Source organism: Mesoplodon densirostris, chromosome 8, assembly GCF_025265405.1.
Source record: "Mesoplodon densirostris isolate mMesDen1 chromosome 8, mMesDen1 primary haplotype, whole genome shotgun sequence".
Lineage (NCBI taxonomy): Eukaryota > Metazoa > Chordata > Mammalia > Artiodactyla > Ziphiidae > Mesoplodon > Mesoplodon densirostris.
In genome coordinates, this window is record NC_082668.1 from 422,680 (window position 1) to 448,651 (window position 25,972).

General features: G+C 49.5%; 1 protein-coding gene across 1 annotated transcript in view; it reads left to right on the plus strand.

Moving 5' to 3' along the window:
• Positions 1-25,119, plus strand: part of THAP4 (THAP domain containing 4) — a 42,327-nt gene extending 17,208 nt beyond the window's left edge. Inside the window, exons 3-6 of the mRNA XM_060107222.1 lie at positions 9,822-9,981; positions 11,362-11,471; positions 12,279-12,382; positions 24,838-25,119. Of these exons, the coding sequence (XP_059963205.1) occupies positions 9,822-9,981; positions 11,362-11,471; positions 12,279-12,382; positions 24,838-24,957 (494 nt within the window). The 3' untranslated portion in view covers positions 24,958-25,119. The remainder of the gene's footprint in view (positions 1-9,821; positions 9,982-11,361; positions 11,472-12,278; positions 12,383-24,837) is intronic.
• Positions 25,120-25,972: the final 853 nt, after the last annotated feature.

Consider the following 25,972-nt stretch of genomic DNA (forward strand, 5'->3'; position numbering starts at 1 on the left):
CTGAGCTTCCTGGATCTGTGGTTTGGTGTCTGTCACTAATTTTGAAAAATTCTCAGCTCTTTTTACTTCACATATTTTTTTATCTCCTTTCTTCTTCTCTATTCCTATCATGCATATGTATCACTTTTTTATTGTTGCACATTTCCCTGATATTCTGTTCTAGTTCTTTTTTCTTTTTGCATTTCACTTGGGGAAGTTTCCATGGACATATCTTCAGACTCCCTGACTCTTTCCTCAGCCTTGTCCATCAGTGTTTTTGATTCTTTGTCCACATTTCCTCTCTCCTCCGATGTTACTCATCTCTTCTTGCATGGTGTCCACTTTTTCCATTAGCATCCTTAGCATATTAATCTAATAATTCCAGAATTTCTTCCATATCTGAGTCAGGCTCTGTCTCTTCAGACTGTGTTTCTTTTTATTTTTCTTGCTTTTTAGCATGCTGTGTAATTTTTTGGAAAGGTGGATATGGTGTATGTATCACAGTGGAAACTGACGTAGATGGGCTCTCGGTTTGAAGTGTCGCGGTAACCTGACTAGTGATTGGGCTGCGTCTCATCTCTCCTGCAGCTGCAGCTGTACGTGCCAAGGCTTCAGATTCCTCCATGTCCTTATTTTTTGTCTCCCCTGTTATCTCTGGGTTTCTCTTAAGACCGTTGCCATAGAGAGTCCGTACCTTGGGGCATTTTCCCCTGTAATCCTGTTGTGATGCTGGAGCCCTGAGGAGTGGTGTAGGGGAAGGGAAGCAGTTTATAATTTTAGGATTAAATTTCAGCCTTTTAGTGGCCTGTATTCCTGGGCTGTGACCTTCACAAGTGTTTCTTCCCCTTCTTTCCCCTCCCTGGGGTAAGACAGGAAGGCCAGAGGGGCCGAGTGGGGAAGAGCCCTTCCCCCAGGTGAGATCAAGCTCTGGTGAAGTCTTTTCACTGCAGAACAGGACTTTGTTTTGGAGAATGCTCTGGGCTTATTTCAACATGGTTCCCTTACCCTTCCCCTGCCAGGGACCCAGGTGATTTTTTTCTTGGCTTTTTGTGATGAGAACTTGGTGGGTTTCTGGAAATGGACCCCATGAAAATGCGGGGCCTGCAGGACTGTGGCCCCGCAGATGCTTACTCTCTCGGTCTTGCGCACTCAGCCCGGCGTCTGGTCCAGGGTTCCTGCCAGCTTCTGCTCCAGGTGAGCACGTTTCTGCAGGTTTGGGGGAGACATCTGTGGCCTTACTTCTCTGATGGGTCCAAGGACAGTCATTGATTTTCAGTTTTTTCAGTGTTTTTCTTGTAAAGACAGGAGTTATGACTTCTAAGCTCTACGTGCCAGAGTGGAAGATGGCGGCCCCTCCCCTGTTGAGTTTAATTTGTGGGAAAGCTGCCCGTTTTAGTAACTGCCACCTTAACAAATTCACTTATTAATTCTAATAGTTTCTCAGTTGAGACTTTTGGATTAACTAGATAACCAACCATAACATTTATCCACAAATAATAATAATTTGACCTCTTTTTATGTCTTCTGTATTTTATAGAAAATATGCTCTATTTTCTGTCATTTCCTTTTTCTCCCTGTGTGCATGGGTGCCTTTCCATTTCCTGGGTGATGAGGTGAGGGCCTTGCCATCATTTAAAAGAACAGCTTCCCCTGGGGTGCCCGTTCAGTGGGAACCAGCCGGACCATGTGTGCCGTGCGTATGCCCTCTCTGCCTGGGACAGCCAGCGCTGGCTGGGCCACCTAGGCTCTGCACCCTATGCGTGTGCAGTTGGCGTCATTTTCTCTGTGCCCTGGCGGGAACGCTGGCATCAACGCAAAGCGATGTGGGCGTGGGTGGCACCAGGAAGGCATCCGTCCCTAAGTCCCAATGGACGGGTGTCCCTAAGTCCCAATGGACGGGTGTGCTCATTTCCTTCCCTGTGGGTCCTGGGCCTGTCTGCTGACACATTTGCCAGGAGACACAGAAGGGGACACGGCAGGAGTTTCCAGAGTGTGTGTTCCAGAAAGAGCCTTTGCTGCGTGCTTGGCCCACGTGCTTCCCCTGCTGAACAGGGCCGTCCCCTCTGGCCGTCAGTGGAGCAGCAGAGGGCGTAGGCCCCGCTCCTCACTCTGCTCCACACGGTTCACCCCTCTGGCCTGTCTGACGTTCGTAAATTCACCTTGACCTCCAAAGCTCCGCTCAGCTCTAAGATCTGGTCATCTCTGGTCTGTCCTTGGCTTCCACTTCCTCCTGAGGAATCCCCTTTTATCGTGGAACTACAGTTCCCAGAATGCATCCTTCAGGTTTGGCAGTCACTTCCTGCCGAGCTGCTAACAGCCAGGTGCAAACATTTCCCGGGTATTGGCAGAAAACAACCTTGAAGAACCTTGACGGTGTCCGGAGGGTAGAAAACTTAGGGATGGGTAAGCCTGCTTTCACTGTCTTGAGCCAAAAAAAAATGAAAATTTAAATTTCTTGGAGAAAATTTAAATTTTTGTTTTTGCATTTTGGTTGAGATCTTAATAAAAGGAAAATGAAAACAGGAAAAAAAATGCATAGAAAAGCCTGTCTGGTTTACTTGAAGAGGTTGAAAGGGGCAAGTAGGCTAGATTTCCTATTTCTTATACTTCTCATTTGTTTGACTTTTAAATTCATTTTATTTTTGTTTCTCTAACGAAGTATAACTTATATAGAGTTAAATACACAAATCTTAAGGATATAGTTGGACGGATTCTGGCATATGTATAGGCTCATGTCACTTGACATTTGGATTTTAGAAGTATCCTATTGGTCTTTCTGCCCTGCAACACTTCAGTGCAAACAAGGAACAGGACAGTGGCCAAGGAGCTGACAGTGGCTCCCCAGTGGTGACAGCTCGGGGTGGGGGTGGGGCGGGGCAGACAACCTTTGGGGACCTACCCACACCCAACTGTTGACTGTTGTCCTTGTCCACACTGAAATTCATTACGATCAAGAGCAAGTGACAGCAAGCCAGGAGGACTGGATTGGAAGTGTTTCTCGGAGCAGAGCCAGGCGTCGGACCTTCTGGGTTGTAACCATGTGCTCGGGCCGCACCAGGAGTCCCGTGACGTTTATTTAACAGCGTGCGCCTTCCTTTCCAAGCAAGTGCTCCATTTCTACTCACAGTGTTTCTTCTGGCTTTTAAAAGAAGAGTCATCTTAGAATTTTCTAGTCTTTTTTAATATACAGCCTTATAAACACACTGCTGCCCCTTCCACTTTCTTAGTGTGGTGAGTGTGCATCACACATGAGCTCCGTGCTCAGTGACATCCTACACCTGAGCGAGGGCTTCTGTGTCCCAAGGACTCGAGGGACCTCGGCTCGGGAAGGCTCCACGTGGCCTCGTGTGCACCATCCGGCCCTGCCGAGTCCGCTGACGAGCGTGTGTGGGGCTGAATCTCCTGGAGGCGGGGAGCGAGGCCCTCAGCTGTCACCCCACGCCGCCTGCTCTTCCCGAAACACCCTGCCGCCCTCTGTCCAGGGGCCTGTGCCCGGCTGAGTACGCCTCTTTGGTGGTTCTGACCTGTGCTGGTGGCAGTGTCCACCTTGGCTCGTGTGGCCCACACCGCCGCCCTGATAGCGCCAACCCCCCAGGACGCTGGCCACACCTGGACTTCTCCCCCCGCCTCCCCCACCTTCTGTCCTCATTCACTCCCTAACCTACGTCACATCTTAAGCCTCGCTTCCCATTTTCTGGTTTTGGCGACTCTCCTCCAGGTGTCTGACTTCCACCCTCAGTCCCCTTGGCCACCTCCCTGGCCCCCATCCCCGGGACTGGTCAGCCCCACCTTTTGCCTCACCTGGCTGTAGTTTGCACACCCAGCTCCTCCCCTGCCTGAGCCTGGTGGGTGGTAGCCTTAGCTCTGACCCGGCCTCGCTACCCTGGAGCGAGGAGGGCAGGCGGGACCAGTGGTAGTGGGCCACCGGCCAGCCCTGCTATCTTGTCCCACGACCCTGTAGGTGTAAACCGCGTGGTCCAGGCCCGCCTCAGTCCCACCAGCCCAACTCTCCCGGGACCAGCTGGGCTCTGCGTATGTCAGCCAGCCACCCCCATGCCCCGTCCTACCCATTCGAGAGCAGCTGGGCTCGTGTCCCTTCAGAGGACCCTCAGTGGAGCCCTTTTCCACCTGTGCTCCTCTTGTCTCGTCTCCATGTCCCTGAGGCAGTTCCTGCATCTTGCTGGAGTTTCTTATAAAAACATCCTCTCTTGCCTCCTAGCAAACGAGGGTGCAGTGGAGACCCCCCAGGTCCATCTTTAATCCGTCTTTGCTCCGCCTCCCCCCACCTTCCAGGTGCTGGTGTTGCGGCGAGTCCCTGGGCCCCTGGGGGCTGGGGGCTGGGGGCTGCGGAGCATCCCTGCAGGTAAACTTAGCAGGCTCTGCAGCCCTGTTCTCCCGCTGGCCTGGCTGTGCTCTCCTCATGGACCGCTACAACCCCGTCCTTACAGGCCTCTCCCAGCAGGTCCGGTGGCTGTTCCTCCTGCACTGTTCAGGCTGCTGGTTTCGTGTTGACATCAGGGCAGCGGGCCTGTCCATACGTAGGCAGTGTCCCTGTGTCCAGAACAGCTCCCTGTGCATCTCAGACAGTGCAAAAACCTATTTCCTCACTTACAAACCCTGCTGAGGGCAGCTGCAATGTCCCTTGACACTCCGGAAGCCATTGGTTCAGGTTGCAGGGGGGTCGCTGGTGTCACCAGCCTCTTACTCGGGCTGGAAGAGAGAAGGGACGAGAGGCCGCGAGGGGGGCACACACGTGCCCTGACCCTGGGGCCAGGGGAGCGCCGGGCCCTCCACAAGCCCTGTGTCGTGAGGCCAAGGCTGTGACAGCTCGTGGACCGGGACTGCTGGGGACGAGGGGCTGGGACTCAACACAGCCTGTTCTTGTTTTAATTTGAACACATGTTTAGAAATCGGGATATTTTACCCCCAAAGTCAGTATTTCTGGTTTCTCTTAAAATACCAGAATACCTGCAATGGAGAGCCCCTCCTTGCGGGGCAGCAGCCCCCCTGGGGGACCCGAGATCCAGGAGGCGAGGCCGCCCCGTGCTGCAGTCGCACAGCCAGCAGGCCAGGGAAAGGCAGGCGTCTCTGCTGTTTTTTTTTTCTTTTTTTCTCCCCCCCCCCCCCCCCCCCCGATACGCAGCCCTCTCACTGTTGCGGCCTCTCCCATTGCGGAGCACAGGCTCCGGACGCGCAGGCTCAGCGGCCATGGCTCACGGGCCCAGCCGCTCCGCGGCATGTGGGATCTTCCCGGACCGGGGCACAAACCTGTGTCCCCTGCATCAGCAGGCGGACTCTCAACCACTGCGCCACCAGGGAAGCCCTCTGCTTTCTTTTGATGCTTGTTTGTTTCGTGGAAGTTTCAGCTCCTAATGTTTCTACTGAGGTAGCATTTACATGAGTGAGACAGCTTAGGTGTCCCCTGGATGAGGCTTGACGGGTGCAGACCCCTCAGCCAGCACCCCCAGGCTCTTTTGTGCCTTCTGACTCCCCTCCCGTAGATCCGCAGGCCTGATCTAAACATTCTTACAAGTGGAGTCGTGGAATGTGTACGTTTTTGTGTCTGGCGTCTCTTTCGTGGTATGTTTTTAAGGAATATCTGTACTATTTTAATTTCTAGTCTCGCGTTGTGATCAGACAGTATGGTGGGAGCTTTTGAAACTTACAGGTTTTCTCTGACCCCTTATAAGGTAAGTCTTCGTGAGTCTTTCAGAGGATCTTGAAGGAGTATCCTTTAGTTTTAAGCTACAAAGTTCAGTGTATGTCAGAACCACCTCATTAATTATATTGTATAGGCTTTCTATTTCATTATTTGAATATCATTCACTTGAACATAGAGAGACATGAATGGAGATTTCCTTTAGTTTCTATCAACATCTGAGCGTCTTCAGTAATTTCTGCTTTATGAACATTGCTGCCTTTGGTGCATGCGTATTCACAGATAATCTCCACGGTGACCTGCCTCCTTCACGTTCTGAGAAGCTGTTCCTTGTCTGCTTGAATGCATCTTGGCTTGAACTTCATTTTACCTGATTTTAGGGTCATGACGCCTGATTCCTGCTGCTTGCCTTTGCCCCACCTTCTGATGCTTTTCCAAATTATTTTAGGTGCATCTCTTGTTTACAGCAAGTGTTGAGGATCTTGCTTTGTGATTCGTTCTGAAGAGCTTTTTCTTTTAACATGTGACTTCGGGTGTGTTGGGTGTTAGTTCTGTCTTAGTGCTTTATAGTGTGCCAGCTGGGTTTTGTTTTTAAAGTAAATCTTTCCCACATGGTCTGTTCTTGGTTGGGCAGCCTTGGGGCCACAGACCCTCTGTGAGGGACCGGCAGACCTGCCCTGCTCCCCGGGCTCCCGCTCCGCCCGCGGTTTCTGTGTGCGGCTGAGGCACCCACCACCCATGCCCAGTGCTCGCCTCTGCTGTCCCATGGAACGTGTTCAGGACTTACTGCAACTCCTCTGCCATCATCTCGCATCGCCTTTTGGTGAAGTCTGTCTTCTAGGAACACCCTCAGGGGGAGCTCACAGGACAGCCTTTCCTGAGTGTTGACAGCTGGCCTTTCCAGTGTTCTCAACAGGAATGTGGCCTGAGTTCTTACCTAATTTTAAATATTCTACTAAACGTATTAAAAAGGTAAAGAGAGACAAGTGAAGTTAACTTTAGTAAATTATTTAACTCAATATTATATAAAACATTATTATTTCAACGTGTAACCACCAATACTTGAAAATTGCTGATTTACGTGAAGTTCCTTTTTTTGGACTGAGTTTTTGAAATTCAGTGTGTGTCTTACACTTAGAGTGTGTCTCAGCGGACCAGCCACCTTTCACAGGCTCAGTGTTGGACGGCCCGGCCTATACCTGGACGGCAGGGAGGGCTCTGGTGGCCTCAGGATCCTCGGATCCGCGTTCCCTCCCTGCGTCCCTGGGGAGCCTGCCACCCGTGTTGCTGTGCAGAATGCTGCTCTCTCTGTGGACCTGGCGTTTCCTACAGATCGGATCGTGCACCGAGTGGCCTTCAGCGTCCGCCTTCCCTCTCTCCGCGTGCATTTTCAAGGTCGTCCTCATCTAGAGCTTCCCTCCTTTTTGTGTCCAAGTCGCCCTCTGTGTCTGCGTGATCTTTTGATCCCCTCGACATTGGAGGACATTTGGGGTGTCCCAGATAAGCCTCGTGTTCAGGTCTCGAGGGGGCGTGTTTCCTTCTCTCCTGGCTGCTCCGAGGGCAGGATTGCCGCCCAGTCGTGGCTTCCTGCCCTTCCTCCCACCTCCCTCGCGGCCGCGGGGTCCACCCTCCTCTGCCACCAGCTGCTTCCTGCAGCCAGAGGCCTCAGCCCTTCTTCTCAGACCTCCAGGCTCTACTCAGAGTCAAGGCCGGAGCCCTTCCAGGGGCTGACGAGGCTCTCCCAGCCGGCCCTCCCCAGCCACACTGGCTGCCTGTTCCTGCCCAGCAAGGCCAGCCCGCCTTGTGTCTGTGGGAACTTGTGTCTGCAGCTTGTCCGTCTGCTCCGCCTTCCCGAGCGGCCGCCGGCTCCGGTCCCCAGTGCGGGCTCTGCTCCCCGCCCACCAGGGGCCAGACTTGCCCCACTTAGTAACATTGCAGAAGGTCCCTTTCTGGCTCATCACCTAGTGTCCGGGAGGTTCCGCCCCTTCTACTTCTCCTTGGGTCCAGCCGGCTCCCTTCGCCGGGACGAGTGTCTGTCTCCCGTCCGCTGGCTGCTGGGCCCCTCTCCCTGGACGGACGATCATGTGGCACGTCGCACAGATGAATGAATGAGCCACGCGTCCCCGAGAGTCCCCAGCAGCAGGGTCTGCTGGAGCCCAGACTGTTGATTCTGAAGCTACTATTCTTTACTTCCATCAAAGATTGTAACTAGAAGCCTGATTTAAATTTCTTTTGCTGTCTAATTATGAAGGTTTGATCAGTCAAAGCTCCGGTGTTGCCATCCTCGCTTTCTAACTTTCCACGGGCAGTTTGAAAAGGAAGTACCGGCAGAGATAGCCAGGTTGGAGAAGAAAGGGAGTTTCACCCTGCCCCACCCCACGAAGCCTGCCCATTTTTTGCCTCATGAGGCTCAGAAGTCAGAGGTGTGAGTCCCTGTTCCCCACCCTCTGGTTCGCGCTGCATGCTCAGGCCTGGCCGGGAGCTTGGCCCTCCTCCGTGGCCCCCAGTGCTTTTTTCTTTTTTTTTTTTATTCATTTATTTATGGCTGTGTTGGCTCTTCGTTTCTGTGTGAGGGCTTTCTCTAGTTGCGGCAAGTGGGGGCCACTCCTCATCGCGGTGCGCGGGCCTCTCACTATCGCGGCCTCTCGTTGCGGAGCACAGGCTCCAGACGCGCAGGCTCAGTATTTGTGGCTCACGGGGCTAGTTGCTCCGCGGCATGTGGGATCTTCCCAGACCAGGGCTCGAACCCGTGTCCCCTGCATTGGCAGGCAGATTCTCAACCACTGTGCCACCAGGGAAGCCCCCCCAGTGCTTCTTAGATAGTGTCTGTCGCTTCTCCACCACCAGAGCCCTTCGAGTACCTTTTCCCCTGGGTGTCATTCTCCCAGACTGCTTTCAGTCTAGTCGAAGGTTGTGTGATTTTAGAGACCAAGATGCTTCCGGAACTCCCGTCCCCTTGGTGTGTGTGACTGGGGAGTGGGTTCCTTTGCTCTGGCATTTTGGAGCTTGTTGATAGAACCCAGAAATCAGTAGTGTGGCCTTGAGAATTCCCTGACGGTCCAGTGGTTAGGACTCCGCGCTTCCACTGCCAGGGCCCCGGGTTCTACTCCTGGTAGGGAAACTAAGGTCCCGCAAGCCGCATGGTGCGGCCAAGAAAGAAAAGTAGTGTAGCCTCCCATGCAGCTCCGCTGATGCCGGCCTCTCTCCTCTTCTGCTTTTGCTTAGTATCACTTGCACTGTTTGCCTGAAAGCACTTGTGTTTGAGGCGTGACAAGGTGTGGGAAGCAGGCGTACCGGGAGGAGCATTTTGGCTGCATCTGGGACCCAGACCACCTGTCCCTGTGCCCCCGGTGGGCCAGGTGCGGGCTCCAACCCCACCTTCCCATGGTCTCAGGGTGAGTCCACCGTACCCGGCGGGCGTGAGGATCGCGTGAGCCCGTCTCTGAAAAACCGCTCAGCAGCACGTGGTCCTTAGCCGGGCTCCATCCCCTGACTGCTGGTGGGTAGGAGTGGGGCGTGGGGCTGGGCTAGCTGCCTGGGAGCCCCTGGCAGTGGGCGCGGCCACAGTCCTGTCGCTGGGGCCTTTCCACCTGGCTCCTCCCCATTCAAGGCCTTGCTGTCGTCCCTCTTCGGTGACGGTGGGTCCTTTCCCTCTGGGTAATGGTCTAAAGGAGGCCCACGGGAGCTGCTGGTGTAGACCCTCGGCTTCTCCCGGGAAGCTGAGTCCACAGTCGCGTCTCACCCGCAGGGTGCGCCCCTCACGTCTCACTGGCCCCGAAGCCCTCCGCTCCACTCCCTGCGAGCTTCCTTCTGTCCTTCCCCTCCATCGCCAGGCTACCATGCCAGGGCATGCTCACCCGGCGTGGGGCCTGGCGTTACCACTTTCCCAGCCCTCCTCGGAGGCCCCGGGGCCTCTGGCCTCTCCTTGCCCTCCAGGCCCTCTCCTTCTCTTCTCTGTGTTGAGGTGCTGCCGGTCTCCAAAGCTGCATCTGGCAAGATGACGTTTGCTAATTGCTTGGCCTTTTTCTCCCCCTCTTGACAGGTGGCTGGTGGCATGTTCAGGGCCCCACAGGGTGAGCTGTAATGACTGGGGCTTGCCCCAATACGGAGTGTGAGTATCCGCATAAAGCTCCCCAGGGACCGCTGGCAGCAGCCGCTGACGCTCTCTTCCTTCTGTCCTCAGAGCCCCCCAAAATGAACCCTGTGGTGGAGCCGCTGTCCTGGATGCTGGGCACCTGGCTGTCAGACCCGCCGGGAGCTGGGACCTTCCCGACCCTGCAGCCCTTCCAGTACCTGGAGGAGGTGCACATCTCGCACGTGGGCCAGCCCATGCTGAACTTCTCGTGAGTCCGCCCGCCGCTCTGCTCTCTGAGATGAGACGGGTGAACGCCAGGTGGGAAGGCACAGAGGGCACCTGGTGGTCTGCTGCAGAACGGTGCCCTCTTCCTGCCCTGCACTGGCACCTGAGACACACACTGGGTGGAGATGGTACCTTCTTGTGTTGTAGACAATGTGAAGGTGACCACAGGATCTCAGGCTCGGTAATCCAAACGTGGAGATAAGTGTGTGTGCTCAATTAAATCCTTCATCTCCTACGGTATTCCTGTGTGGAAATCAGTCACCCCAAGATTACTGAAAATAGGGGGCCCGGCTTTCATTTAGTCCTACCCCCGAGCCAGCTGAGGGCTCACAGAAGCTGGTGTCTCGTGGTTCTCAGATTCTTAGCGTGCAGCAAAGCACTTCCCTGCTGCTCCTGAGGAAGCAGGTCGCAGTGCAGGGCGGCTAGGTGGGGAGCACCCCGGGGCATGGGTTGGTAGGGAGGTGGCGGAGGATATATTGTCTCATACCTTTTTGCATTATTCTTGACTGAATGGGTGAAGGGAAAGAATATCCTGCGCATAAACAAAAGGTGGAAATTCTGGATAATGCAGAATAACCCCTAATATAAAGCAGTCTTTTTAAACTATGAGCTGTAACCCATTAGAGACATTTATGACTAGCATTAATTAATTTTCTTTTAATGCTGGTCACTCAGTTTTGCGACTAACATTAAAGAAAAATGAAATAGAGTAGAAAATACGTATTTTGGTCAATGTCGTGGTCTATGCGTATGTAGTAGATGTATTTCTCAGCGAGGGGTTGTGGTCGCAAGAGGGCATGTAAGCCGTAGCCACACCACCAGCCTGTCAGAAGTTCATCCGTGGTAGCAGTAGATTCCCACACGTCGTGCTGGTGAGACTGTAAGCGTTGGTGTTGAAGTTGTGAGTCGGTGCTCTCAGGTCAAGGTGCAGCTCTTACTCACCACCGTGAATTTGCAGTGGTGGCGGGTAAGGCGCTGACTCATCGCCTGTTCTGTTCTCCTACCCTGTGAATTAACTGGACTCCTAAGCAAGATAATAGCTCAGAAGAGGGAAGGCCTGGCACTGGGTGGGACTTTACTGTGTTGATGGAGGGCTTAGGCTGAGAAGTGTGTGCGGTGCTGGGGCTGAAAAGGCCTTGGTGGGAGGATGGGTAGGGAGGAGAGACGGGGGAGCGGGGGTGCCCACACCTGTCGTCTCCCGTGTCTCCGCACGGCGTCCTTCACACGTGACTGTTTCCACGTAGTGCTTCACGTTCAGTGGGTGGGACGCTTGCCAAGTGAGGAGGGGGCGGGCCACAAAGTCTGGCATGTGCTCTGGTGGGCACTGGGTACCTGGGCTTCACCTGTCGCATTACCCGTCCAGGTTCAACGCCTTCCACCCGGACACCCACAAGCCCATGCACAGGGAGTGTGGCTTCATCCGCCTGGAGCCCGACACCAACAAGGTGGCCTTCGTCAGCGCCCAGAACACAGGTACTCCCCTTGCCGGCCTGCCTTCCACCCACGCGCCCTGCGTGTTGCAAGCAGGTGGGGTGGCATCTGCCCCCCGATTTCTTTGTGACCGCAGACGTGGCCCCGTGGGTGCATTTCAGGGTGGACAGTGTCGGGCCTTTGGACGGCTCAGGGGGAGCTGGAGAGTCGGGGGCCGGCAGGCGGGAGGCTGCAGGCGTGGCTCTGTGGGAACAGGCCGGCTTCATCTCCGGCCCTCTGTGCTCACACGTGTGCTGTAGCTCAGCTTCCCGTGCAGGTGGGGCTCTGGGGGTACCTAGACCAGGGAGCAAAAGTTATGTCTGGAAGTTTGCTTTGCCCCCAGGGGGAATTCATCCTAAAATAGTAAACCAGGTTCATGAATTCGAAATTACTCAGCACCCACCTACGTGACCCTTAACCTTGCTCACTGGCTCAAGTGAGCGCTCACTTCCTGGAAGCAGGTGGACAATCAGGGCCAGCTGAGCTGCCCAGGGTGTTGGCAGCCTGGAAATCGGTGGACAGCCAGAGGGGCGTCCGTTCCCCTGGCCTCGTGTCCCTCCTGTCAGATTGCTGGGGGAGTGGGAGGGCCAGGGTCAGGGTGACCCCCATAGATCACCTGCCCCGGCTGCAGGAGGAGTTGTGTCTTTTCCCTCTTGATACCTGGGGGGTCATCGCAGGTGACTGGGCAGTTATTGCCTCGATGGCCGCGACGTTCAGATTGGTTGAGCCCTTGATTGCAGAGGAGGGTGGTCAGCGCAGGGCAGCCGGGAGCCCCGGGCGGGCTGCATGGGCTGACAGTGTCCCTTGCAGGCATCGTGGAGGTGGAGGAGGGCGAGGTGAACGGGCAGGAGCTGTGCATCGCGTCCCACTCCATTGCCAGGACCTCCTTCGCCAAGGAGCCCCACGTGGAGCAGGTGAGCCTGGGTGGGACCGCACGGCACCCCTGCCTTTGCACCCCATCCTGGAGGCCTGGCTGTCTCCGGTCACCCGGTTCTTTCTCGCGCTCACACAGGCCGTGATGTGATTATCTATCCCTGCTCGTGCGCGGTTGGCTGTCCTCGGGTTTGTTGAACAGTTGTGTCCCCACCAGCATTGCACGGGCCGGGAGACCTTGTTCCCTACTGCTTGACCAGTGCGTTGTGTTTTCAGGATTTCTGATTTTTTTAATCTGATAAATAAAAGGTGTTATCTCATTGGTGTTTTAAATTTAACTTATGAGTGAGGGGGCATTCTTTGTGCTCACTGGTTGGTTGTATTTCTTGTTCCAGTACTTGATGTTCAAAGTCATTGCCTGTTTTTCTGCGAGGTGTCATTTTCTTGTTGATTTCTGGGAGATCTTTTATGTTCTGTGGATATTAATCTGTTGTCTGCTGTATTTGTGACAACACCCCTATCCGGTGGCTTAGGTTAGCCTGACTCATGATGTCTTCTACCCGCAGACTGTACATCTTCCTCTAGTTGCCTCTCGGGGTCTTTTCCTAAATGCCATCTGAATTTGGGCTCTTGCTCAGGAAGGTGTCTTCTACTCCAAAAGGATAAAAGTATTCTTCCATTTTCTTGTACTCTTACAGCTTTCCTTTTTTACGTGTAGACCGTTAGCCTCTTTTCCTTTTTGTTTTCACGTGATGGGCGCCAGAGACTCCGCAGGTAGCCGTGCACAGCAGCATGGAGGTGCGCTGCAGGGATTTTGGATCTTGATGGTGTATTTCAGTAGATACCAAAGTTGGTTTCTTTATGGTGTCAACCATAGAGGCCTTGGACACTCCATGGTGAAGTCTTAAGTGCTTTATGGTTCTTGTTGCCGCTCTGTACCCCTGCCCTGCAGCAGTGCACAGAGGGCCGGCTGCCCCACACCCTTTCCCGGGCTGGGCCTTGAACTTAGGCTATCCTGGTGGCTACCAAGTGGCATTGCAGTGTGGTGTTAATTACATTTTCCCAGTGACTAATGATGTGGCTCATCCTTGCGACGTGCTTATTTGCCGTTGTGTTCTTTGTTTCATGACATGAGCGTTCAAATCCTTTGTCCTTTTTCTCCAGCAGCTTGTTTGCCTTATCTTTGAGCTGTAAGTTTGTTACATATTCTGGACACAAGTCCGTTATCAGGTAGACGTGTTGATAAAACTGTGCTCTCAACTTAAAACTTACCATTTCATTTCTTTACAAAATGTTTTACTTTTGATGAAGTTCTGTTATCAGATTTTTCTCTTACAGTTAGTGCTTTTTGTGCCCTGTCTTAACATTTTTTGCCTAACACGCACTTTCACCTGCATTTTCTTCAAGAATTTTTACAGTGTCTCCTTTTACTTTAAGGTTTATTATTTGGGAATTTATATTTTTGTATGGTGTGAAGTAGGGGTCAAGATGCTTTCATTTTTTCCTAGATAGATATCCAGTTGTTCCAGCACTATTTTCTTTCTTTCTTTTTTTTTTACAATTTTATTTATTTTTGGCTGCATTGGGTCTTCGTTGTTGCTCGTGGGCTTTCTCTAGTTGTGGCGAGCGGGGGCTACTCTTTGTTGCGGTATGCAGACTTCTCCTTGTGGTGGCTTCTCTTGTTGTGGAGCACGGGCTCTAGGTGCACGGGCTTTAGTCGTTGCGGCATGTGGGCTCAGTAGCTGTGGCTCGCGGGCTCTAGAGCTCAGGCTCAGTAGTTGTGGCACACGGGCTTAGTTGCTTCACGGCACGTGATCTTCCCAGACCAGGGACCGAATCCGTGTCCCCTGCACTGGCAGGCGGATTCTTATCCACTGTGCCACCAGTGAAGTCGCCCAGCACCATTTTTTAAAAAGAAAATTATCCTTAATTTGTTGAAGGATGTAGGTGGCTTTATTGAAAATCAACTCATTATATTTATGTGGATCTTTTCCTGGACTCTGTTCTACCCCATTGATCTCTAATCTGTCTTTACAGCAGTACCACACTGTCTTGATTATGATAGCTTTGTATTAATCCTTGAAATCGGGTAATATAAGTTACCCATTTTTTTCTTTTTCTTTTTCCAAAATTGGCTATCCAGGATCTTTCTCATTTCCATATGAATTTCAGAATCAGCTTGTGAATTTCTAGAAAAAATTTTACTGGGATTGCTTGAGTTTCTAGATGAACGTGGGGAACTGGCATCTTCAGCGAACTTAGTCTTGTGATCAGTATCAGGTAAATGTCTACATTTATTTAGGTTTTTTCCACCCTAAATTGTTTTTCAGTTTTCAGTGTACAAGCCATACACATATTTTGTTAAATTTTACCTAATTTCATGGTTTTAGATGCTATTATTAGTGATTTAAAAAATTTTCCAATTATTTGTTTGTAGTATATGGAAATAAAATTGATATTTGTAGATTGATCTTATATCATATAACCTTCTTTTTTTTTTTTTTTTTTTTTTTTTTTGCGGTATGCGGGCCTCTCACTGCTGTGGCCTCTCCCGCTGCGGAGCACAGGCCCAGCGGCCATGGCTCACGGGCCCAGCCGCTCCGCGGCACACGGGATCCTCCCAGACCGGGGCACGAACCCGTATCCCCTGCATCGGCAGGCGGACTCTCAACCACTGCGCCACCAGGGAGGCCCCATATAACCTTCTTAAATTCACTTATTTATTTTAGTAGTTTTTTAACAGATTCCGTAGGATTTTCTGCATAGGCAGTCATATCATTTGCTATTACAGACAGTACCTTTTCCATTCTGATGCCTTTTATTTCTTTTCCTGCATTAATTGCACTGCATAGGACCACCAGTATAGAATTCAGTACAAGTAGTGGGAATAGACGTTGGTACCTTGCTCTCTGTCTTAGGAGCAGGTGTTCAGTCTTTCACCACTGGGTGTGATGTTAGCTGTAGGTTTTTTATGGATATTCTTCCAAAATTATATTTCCTTATATTTTTAGCTTGCTAGTTTTATTATTGAAGTATAATTGATTTACAATATTGTGTTAGTTTCTGGTGTATGGCAAAGTGATTCGGTTATGCATATATATGTGTATATTCTTTTTTTTATTCTTTTCAGTTATAGTTTATTCTAATATATTGAATATAGGTCCCTGTACTATACAGTAAATCCTTGTTGTTTATTATATATGGTTGTGTGGCTAGTTTTAAAAGATCATAAATGGGTATTAAATTCTGACAGATGCTTATGATGAATTACAGTAATAGGTTTTCTGATGTTGAGCCAACCATGCATTCTTCAGATAAACCCCTTTTGATTGTGATGATCTGTCATTTTTTATATTACCAGATTTATGTATTACTAAAGTATGTAAATTGGAAAATTTTGGTGTCATATTATTTATTTTATTCTAATCATTCCAGGTTTAATTTCTTCCTCTTTGTTTTGTTTTTTTTTTTGTCTGTTTGTTTGGTTTGTGGGAGGGGGCTTCTTAAAGGAAAAATTTGGATCATTGATATTTAATCCTTTTTAAAAATAAATTTATTTATTTGTTTGTTTATTTATTTATTTATTTATGGCTGTGTTGGGTCTTCATTGCTGCGCGCAGGCTTTCTCTAGTTGTGGCGAGCAGGGGCTACTCTTTGTTGCGGTGCGCAGGCTTCTTATCATGGTGGCTTCTCTTGTTGTGGAGCACGGGCTCTAGGCGCATGGGCTTCAGTAGTTGTGGCACGAGGGCTCAGTAGTTGTGGCTCTCAGACTCCAGAGCGCAGGCTCAGTAGTTGTGGCGCACGGGCTTAGTTGCTCTGCGGCATGTGGGATCTTCCCGGACCAGGGATCAAACCCGTGTCCCCTGCATTGGCAGGCGGATTCTTAATCACTGGACCACCAGGGAAGTCCTTAACCCATTTTTATTATTTTTATCCTCGCTCAAAATATTTATTTTATTTGTCCGATGATTTTGTTTCCTTGAACAGGATTATTTAGAAGAATGTTACTTATTTTCCAACTATTGGAGGATTTTCTTGCTATGATTTCTAATTCAGTTCTATAAAACCCAGAGAACGTAGTCTGTTTGAAAGTTATTTTGTGCCCGGTATATGATCTAACTTGGTGAATATTTCATATGCACTCAGAATGAATAAGTATTTGACAGTTGTTGGCTGTAGTGGACTGAAAATACCAGTTAGGTCAAGCTGATTGATAATGTCATCAGATTTTCTATATACTAGCGGATTTGGGGGTTGGGGGTTCTTGGTTGTATCTAATTACTGAGAGGTATTAAAATCTCCAGTATGACTGAAGATATTTCAGTTTCTTTCTTTGGTTCGTTCCATCTTTGCTTCGTAACTTTGAAGCTGTGTAATTTAGATGCATACAGATGATATACGTATTATATTTATGAAATGTCCTTTATAGCTTGTAATACTATGCCTGGAAGTCTGCTTTGTCTGATACTAATGTAACCGCACCTGCTTTCTTATGCTTATCATTTATACAGTATATCTTTTTTCCTACCCTTTTCACATTCAAATTGTGTCTTTATACTTACAGTACATTTCCTATAGAGTCTTGCTTTTTTTCTCTAGTCAGAAAACTCCGTATTTTAATTGGAGTATTTAGTTCATTTATGTCTAACATAAGTATTTGTATGGGTGGTTGTACATCCACCATCTTGATTTGCTGCTTTACTTCTTTCTTGGCTTTGTTCCTCTTTTGTTCCTTGAGTATGTTTTCTTGGGTTAATTAAGTATTTTTAGCATTCTGTTTTATTTCTTCTATTAGCTTAACTGTATCCTTTTTTTAAAATAGTTGGTTTAAGGCTAACAATATGCATGCTAAATTTATCAAAGTCTGTTTATAATCAGTGATATACTGTTACATTTCCCATTTCACATGTGTGTTAATCTTACAGCTGTGTAGAATTGCATTTATCCTCCTTTTGTGCTGGTGTCATCATACCTTTTACATATAAAAAGTATCCACAAATATTATAAACCTTCACACTAGGATTTTTGCTTTAAATAATCGGTTGACTTTCGAAGAAATTACAGTGGGGGGGCAGGGGAGTAATCTCTTATAGTTACCCGCTTAAGTTTCTCTTTGTGTTGCTCTTTTCTCCTTCTATGGAGTTTCCTGTGGTACCATTTCCCTTCATTCTGAACCTGCGTTAGTGGCATTTCTTGTAGTATAGGTCTGGCAATATTTCTTTTGAGTTTATTTCACCCCCAACTTTTTTTTCTTCTTCAGTATTTTTTATTGTGGAAAAATAGATACATAAAACTTAATTATCTTAACCATTTTTAAGGGTATGCTTAAATATATTCACAGTGTTAATCATCTCCAGAACACATTCACCTTGCAAAACTGAAACTCGGGCCCACTAAACAGTAGCTCCCTGTCCTCTCCTCCCCTGACCCCCTGGCAGCCACTTCTCTACTTTCCATCTCTCTGATTTTGACTACTTAGGTACCTCATATCAGTGGAATCATACAGTTATTTTTCTTTTTGCATCTGGCTTACTTCACTGAGCACAATGTCCTCAAGGCTCATCCATGTTGTAGCCTGTGTCAGAATTTCCCTCCTTTTTAAGGCTCAGTAATATTCCAGTGTATGGATGGACCACATTTGCTTTTCCATTCATCCATCAATGGATACCTGAGTTGCTTCCACCTTTTAGCTATTGTGAATGCTGCTGCTGTGAACACGGGTGTACAGATATCTCTTCAAGACCTGCTTTCAGTTCTTTGGGGTGTATATCCAGAAGAGGAATTGCTAGATCACGTGGTTAATTTTATTTTTAATTTTTTGAGGACCTGCCATAGCTTCCCACTTTACCTGAACCATTTTACATTCCCATCAACAGTGCACAGGGGTTCCAATTTCTCTGCATTCTCATCATTTGCTGTTTTCTGGTTTTTTGATATCACTCATCCTAATGGGTGTGAGGTGGTATCTCATTGTAGTTTTGATTTGCATTTCCCTAAACGAGAGCGATATTGAGCACTTTTCATGTGCTTCTTGGCCATTTGTATATCATTTTTGTAAAAATGTCTATTCAAATCCTTTGCCCATTTTTGAATTGGGTTGTTTGTTTTTGCTGTTGTTGAATTTTAGAAGTTCTCTGTTATTCTGTCTATGAATCTTTTATCAGATATATGATTGGCAAATATTTCTCTTATTCTGTGGGTTGTATTTTTTCTCTGTAAATAGTATCTTTTGATGCACAAAAGTTTTTAATTTTCATGAATTACAGTTTGTCTGCTTTTTCTTCATTGGCTATAAATTGGTATCCAGGAAGTCATTGCCAAATCCAATGTCATTACACTTGCCCTATGTTTTCTTCTAAGAGTTTTTGTAGTTTTAGCTCTTACCTTCAAGGCTGTGATTCATTTTGAGGGGTTTTTTTGTTCATTCGTTTTTTGTACTAATGTTAGGTAAGGGTACAGTTTCATTCTTTTGCGAGGCGATATCCAGTTTTCCCAGCACCATTTATTGAAAAGGCTGTCCTTTCCTCATTGAATGGTCTTGGCAACCTGGTTGAAAATTATTTGATAACATATGCAAGGATTTATTTCTGGGCTCTCAGAACTGTTCCATTGGTCTATATGTCTGTTTTTATGCCAGTGTCACACTGTTTTGGTCACTGTCATTCTGTAATAAGTTTTGAAATCCGTTGAGAGTCCCTTGAGATTCCATATGAATTTTAGGATGGATTTTTCTATTTCTACAAAACGCATCATTGGCATTTTGATTTGAATTTTGTTAATTCTGTAGGTCTCTTTGGGTAGTATTTGTTTCTTAATGATTTTAAGTCTTCCAATCCACGAACATGGGATATGTTTCCATTTATTTATGTCTTCTTTAATTTCTTTCTGGAGTGTTTTGTATTGGATTGGCCAAAGGTTTCGTTCATTTTTTTCCTTAAGAGGGCTCTACTAGCACTTAGTTGTCTTTAACTTCATTCAAAACAATTTTGTTAGATTGTGTGTGACAGCTGTCATACCAGCGTGCATTTATAAAAAGACTTATTGGGACTTCCCTGGTGGCGCAGTGGTTAAGAATCCGCCTGCCAATGCAGGGGACGTGGGTTCGAGCCCTGGCCTGGGAAGATCCACATGCTGTGGAGCAACTAAGCCTGTGCACCACAACTACTGAGCTTGACCTCTAGAGCCCGTGAGCCACAACTACTGAGCCTGCGTGCCACAGCTACTGAAATCTGCGTGCCTAGAGCCCGTGCTCTGCAACAAGAAAAGCCACCGCAATGAGAAGACCGTGCACCGCAACGAAGAGTAGCCCCTGCTCGCTGCAACTAGAGGAAAGCCCGAGTGCAGCAACAAAGACCCAAAACAGCCAAATAAATAAATAAGTAAGTAAATACTTATCAAAATTGGTGAATTTTAATATCGAAGATGGAAGAAAAAAGCAACATTTTGAGCATGTTATGCTTTATTATTTCAAGAAAGGTAAAAATGCAACCAAAATGCAAGACAAGGATTTGTGCCATATATGGAGAAGGTACTGTGACTGATCAAACGTGTCAAAAGTGGTTTGCAAAGTTTCATGCTGGAGATTTCTCTCTGGCCGATGCTCCACGGTCAGGTAGACCAGTTGAAGTTGATAGCCATCAAATTGAGACATCAATTGAGAACAATCAACGTTATACCATGTGGGAGATAGCCGACATACTCAAAATATCCAAATCAAGAGTTGAAAATCATTTGCACCAGCTTGGTTATGTTAATCACTTTGATGTTTGGGTTCCACACAAGTTAAGCAAAAAAAAACCTTCTTGACCGTGTTTCCACGTGCGATTCTCTACTTAAATGTAATAAAAGTGTTCCATTTTTAAAACAAATTGTGACAGGTGATGAAAAGTGGATACTGTACAATAATGTGGAATGGAAGAGATCATGGGGCAAGCGAAATGAACCACCACCAACCACACCAAAGGCCGGTCTTCATCCAAAGAAGGTGATGTTGTGTATATGGTGGGATTAGAAGTGAGTCCTCTATTATGAGCTCCTTCTGGAAAACCAAACGATTAATTCCAACAAGTACTACTCCCAATTAGACCAACTGAAAGCGGCACTCAACAAAAAGTGTCCAGAATTAGTCAACAGAAAACGCATCATCTTCCATCAGGATGATGCAAGATGGCATGTTTCTTTGATGACCAGGCAAAAACTGTTACAGCTTGGCTGGGAAGTTCTGATTCATCCATCGTATTCACCAGACATTGTACCTTCGGATTTCCATTTATTTAGGTCTTCACAAAATTCTCTTAATGGAAAAAATTTCAATTCCCTTGAAGACTGTAAAAGGCACCTGGAACAGTTCTTTGCTCAAAAAGGTAAAAAGTTTTGGGAAGATGAAATTATGAAGGTGCCCAAAAAATGGCAGAAGGTAGTGGAACAAAAGGGTGAAAACGTCGTTCGATAAAGTTCTTGGTAAAAATGAAAAATATGTCTTTTATTTTTACTTAAACACTGAAGGCACTTTTTGGCCAACCCAATATATGTGAAATTTAAAAAAAAGAAAGAAAACTCACAGAAACAGAGTAGAATGCTGGTTACGGGGGCTCAGTTGGGGGAAATGGGCAGATGTTGTTCAGTGGGTATGAACGTCCAGGTGTAAGATGGACAGCGTGGCACTAGAGTTGACAGTGCTCTGTTGTATTAGTGAAATTTGCTAAGAGGAAAAAGACGTAACTGTGAGGTGATGGATGTATTAACTGACCTTATCGTGGTACACATTTCGCCATATACACATGTATCAAATCATCATGTTTCAATGTAAACCTATACAGTGTTACATGTCAGTTATATCTCAATAAAGCAGGGAGCAAAGGAGGGGAAAGGATCCAGTATTGGCAGCAAGCAGCCTGCATCCGTTCTAATTCTTTTTTTTTAAATTGGAGGAGAGTTGCTTTACCATGTTGTGTTAGTTTCTGCTGTACAGTGAAGTGAGTCAGCTGTACACGTACGTACATACCCTCTCTCTTGCAAGTCAGTGAGAGAAACGTGAGGCCTGCACTGTCTGTAGTTCTCCAACAGTGTCCTGATGTCCTTGTGTATCAAACTCAGCCCCTTTCTTCGTGACTCAGCCCGCTCCTTGATGCCTCAAGTGTTGTATGGGGTGGCTTCTTGGTTTTTTTATTTTAGGACCTAAAACAAAGTCAAATCCATCTAACTCTCTCCTGGCCTTTCCTTCTCCACCTTTTCCCTACTGGACAAGACATAACAGGAACAAGAAAAAAAAAAACAGTTTGAGAAATCATTAAAACATCAAGAAGTTCTCACATCAAGCTTCTCTCTACAGTAATATTTCTCTTTGGTCTGTGCTGTCGAGGAAAAGTGAGCACACTTGGCTAAAGTAAGAACTCGTGTCGTTGTCAAGATGGCCTCTGTCCCTGTGTTCAGAGGCTCCTTGGCCTCCTGACCTGCCTTTGCCATTGGAGTTGGGCCCCAGCTGTGCGGGGCAGCTTCTGCTTTACCCAGTGGCCCCAACAGGCTCCACTTTGAGGGTTTAAAGGCAAACGGTTGCTTCCAGCCCCACCTCGTTTAAACTTGTTTAAACGAGGGTCAGTCTGCAGCTCAGGTGGGTTCTCATCCTGAGAGTGGACTTGGCACGACCTCAGGATCACCGTCAGCAGAGGCCGTGGGCGCCGCAGGAGGTCTGGTTCTGAGCCTGAGCGATGTCATCTACGACCTGCCTCAACTTTAAATTCTGCCAAATAACTTTCATTTGAAGAGAAAAATAGCACAAGAAATTTCATCCAAGAGGCCGCCAAGCCCAGAGGAGCCTAACAGGTGATTCCCGGGCACGGGGACACGCTGCAGTAGCAGTGTCGTCGCTGAGGGCACCACGGTGAACACAGCCCCGAGTGTGTGTTCCGGTGGCCGGGCAGCCCTCACACACCCTCTCCCTGGGACCTGGGGAGGTCGTGGGGCACCAGCGTCTCCGCCATGGTGTCTCCCCCGTGACCATCTCCCTCCTTTTGCTGCCCTGCGTCTTGCTGCTCGGTGGCTGTTACCGGATGTTCACAGACTTCAGCACAAAGCAGCAGAGCCGAAGGCCGAGGGAGAGGCCGCCCTCGGGTCAGCGCACGTTGAAATGGGCTGTGTCCTCGTGGCGTGGCCAGCAGCCCCTGCAGCAGCGCGGAGATGGGACGGGGGATGCAGGGCCACACGAGAAGCCAGGTTGTCCTCAGATGCTGGTTTTCGGGTGTGACCGCAGCCTCGGCCCGTCAGGCGGGCTCCGTGTGAGAGATACGCAGTGTCTTCCCTTTAACATGGAAAGGCTCACGGGGGGCGGGGGGCCCACCTTCAGGTCCCCAGGGAGGCATTTCCTTTGCCCCCGCCTGCGCTCCCCCTGCACATGTGGCGCTGGGCGTCTGGCGTGAGGGCGAGAGCCAGTGTCCCGCGTCGGCGGTGGGGCGTCTGGGGAACAGGCGCCCCACGGGCTGCGGGCTCTGAGGACAGGCGGCCGCTGTCCTGCAGAAGCTGAGCGCGTGGCCCGTGGCGTGGGGAACACGTGCTTCGTTTCTCTCCACTGCACTTCTGCTTCCTCTGCAGAGTGGTTTCAAGGGTAAGAGCCTTGACTGTTGTTTTTCAATTAAATTCCAGAACAAAGGCTGTGGAGTTGAAGAAGCAAGTCCAGTGTGAGAATGTTGGCCCGCCACCCGTCTGCTTTCTGTTTGTCCGCCTCATCTGGGGCTGTGCTCTCCCATCCTGCCCTCTGCAGCCCTCTCCCGTCCTCAGCGGTTACCGTGGTGAGGACAGCGTGTTGACCTTTGACACCTGTGGACGGTGGCAAGGACCTAGGACAGGGCCGCTCAGACCACCACGCGGGGTGGTCCCTGGGGCTCAGGGTGGCAGTTGTGAGGCACCGGGTCTGGGGCGGAGCCTGAGACTCTGCATTTCCAGCAGCTGCCCCGGTGGGGCTGGTGCCTGGAGCCCACCGAGTAGCAGGGACGTAGGACACTGACTCTGTGTCCTCCTCCCGCCTCTGCTTCTGCTGTCACGTGTTGTAACTACGCACACACACTAGACCCCACAGGGCTGTATAAATGCCAGTTAACCCTCACTTACAGCAGCATCTGGGTTGCACACAGCTTTCCTTACGTTTACCCCTCCTGTTGCTCTTCCTTTGTTCCTGTGTCTCTGCTTCCACCATTTTCCTTAAAACCTGAAGAACTTCCTCTAGTGTTTTGTGTAAAGAAGGGGGGAGTCCTGCTGGTGGTGAATTCTCTGTGGATTTTTTGTCTAAAAATGTCTTTATTTTGCCTTCACTTTTGAAGGGTGTTTTCACTGCAGCCAGAATGCCAGGGGGACAGTTATTTTCATTGCTTTGAAGATGTCCTTCCATTGTCTTCTAGTTTCCATCCTTTCTGTTGAATTTCTTGAATTCTAGACATTGCGCGTGAAAACCGTGGGTGACTTGAGGCCTTGTTTGATGTTGTCTCCCACCAAAGGGCAGTTCTTGCGCTTCTGGTGGTTTGTCCAGGAAGGGCAGGTCCTGTCCACAGAGATAGCACTACTTTGAACTGGACTCCCCAATCTGTTTCTGGGGAACTCTTACTCCTGGGGTGCGGCCCTGAGGGGGTCCTGACCAACAGCTGGGCGGTTTTCCGCGGCCCCTCCTTCTAGACGCCGGGCAGCGGTTCCAGAGGGTGGCCCGTGCAGCACAGCCCCGTGGGTTGGGGCGCACCCACCCGGCTCCCCAGCCTCTGGGTGGCCTCTGAGAGTCAGCACAGGCCTTGGGGGGACGGCTGCTCTGAGCTGGGTCTCTCCCCTGCACGCCCTTCCCCCTGAGGCCTTGGCCTTGCAGCCTGGCTGCTTTTAAACAGGCTCTGGAATCTGGCTTTCCTCTCTTCTCTGCCCGATGGTCGCTGGAGCCTGGCCAGCACCGGTTCTGGCGCTTGTGGGCCCCCACCCCCGCCAGTTCTGGCGCCAGGTAGCCACCCCTGGAGGCGGCTTCCACAGTCCTAGGGCTTTCACCCTCTGTTCACAGACATTCCAGGCAAACCCATTTTCTCATCGGGGGCTCGGCTGCTGCAGGTCTGTGTTCCTGTTAGAAACAGCTGCTGAAATTGGCCCTGATGAATCGGGGTTCCAAAAGTGCCGGTCCCGAGTTTTTTGAGAGCACATTTGACATCATTTCAAGCTGTGTAGAGAGGGACGCGCTGGACAGGCGGCCCCTAGTCAGACGGCGAGGCTGATGCTCATGCTCACCTCCGGTCTTGTGGGAACAGCTGAGCGGCAGGGAGAGGGCACGGGCCAGGGGTCAGGACGCCCATCACGGCTGCCGGCCGAGTGTCTGTCACCCAGTGGTGGGGACACTGCCTGGCTCACAAGCCCCTGACCACTGAGGTGAAATGTTGCAGCTGCCGCGGGAGCGTGTGGCCTGTGGTGGCGCCTCAGCGGTTGTTGAATCTTTGGAAGGTAAAATTAAGGCGTTTTGTATTTGTTTTGTTCTGCTCAGATTACCCGAAAATTCAGGCTGAATTCCGAAGGCAAACTTGAACAGACGGTCTCCATGGCAACCACTACGCAGCCCATGACTCAGCATCTGCACATCACCTACAAGAAGGTGACCCCGTGACCCCAGGTAGAGCTGAGTCCCGGTGGGGCTGGCCTGTGTGGTGACACTTCAGCTTCTCAGCAGACACTGCGGCAGGTGTGGGTGTGGCCACAGGTCACCGTGGGTTCAAGGGTGTTGCCACGTGTTCCTGTAATGGCACAGAAAAACCAAATAAAAGGCCTTTATTTTTATGGCTAAGCATTTTGAATATTATCACTTGCGTAGACTGCGTTTCTTTCATCTGCTGGTGACTATTTGTTTTCAGAGTCGTTTCCCTAAAAAATGAAAAAGGGGTGACTCTTTCTCTCTCCTTTCCTTCCTGCAGTTTTGACAAGATCTGAAAATATTTATAAATCTACAGTAGTCAGCAACAAGGTGAAGACAAAGGTAGGACAAAAAGGATTGCAGTTAATTTTCCTTTATTTTTAAAGAGCTGAGAGTGTAAGGACCCCATTTCCACATGGACGAAGGGCATTCCCAAGGCAAGAGGATGGTAGTGAATTTATCATCACTCTGTAAATTTGATTTAGTCTCGGCAATATAATATTACCTTCATTTGTTTGTTTACAATGGAAGTTTCCAGACATACACCGACCCCCTGGACCTCACCCAGTTCCAGCTCCTGCCAGCATGTCCCCACACCGGTCGTTCCATCTGCTCTTTCCCCCTTTTTGGGGCTGGAGCATCTTAAAGCGAATTCCACACACAGTGTCACTTCTCTCGAACACTTCAGCATGTGTGTGAAAGCAAAACAGAGCCTTTCTCTTTTCCTGAACACAGCACAGTATCAGGAGCCTCACCAGGAACACAGACAGGGGTGAAAGGAGGCCACGCTCAAGAGAAGGGGTCAATGTCTGCAGCCACACACCCCCCCTTGTCACACACCGTGGGGACAAAAGGCACCGCGGCGGGGGTGGGTGTCCGTACCTGGGAGCGCAGAGGAGGGACCAGGGCTGGTGCTGAGCCCTCAGAGGAGCGTGGCCGGAGTGTGAGCAAGGCGGCCGGCCCCCTGCGTGCAGGGTGGACGTGGTGGCTG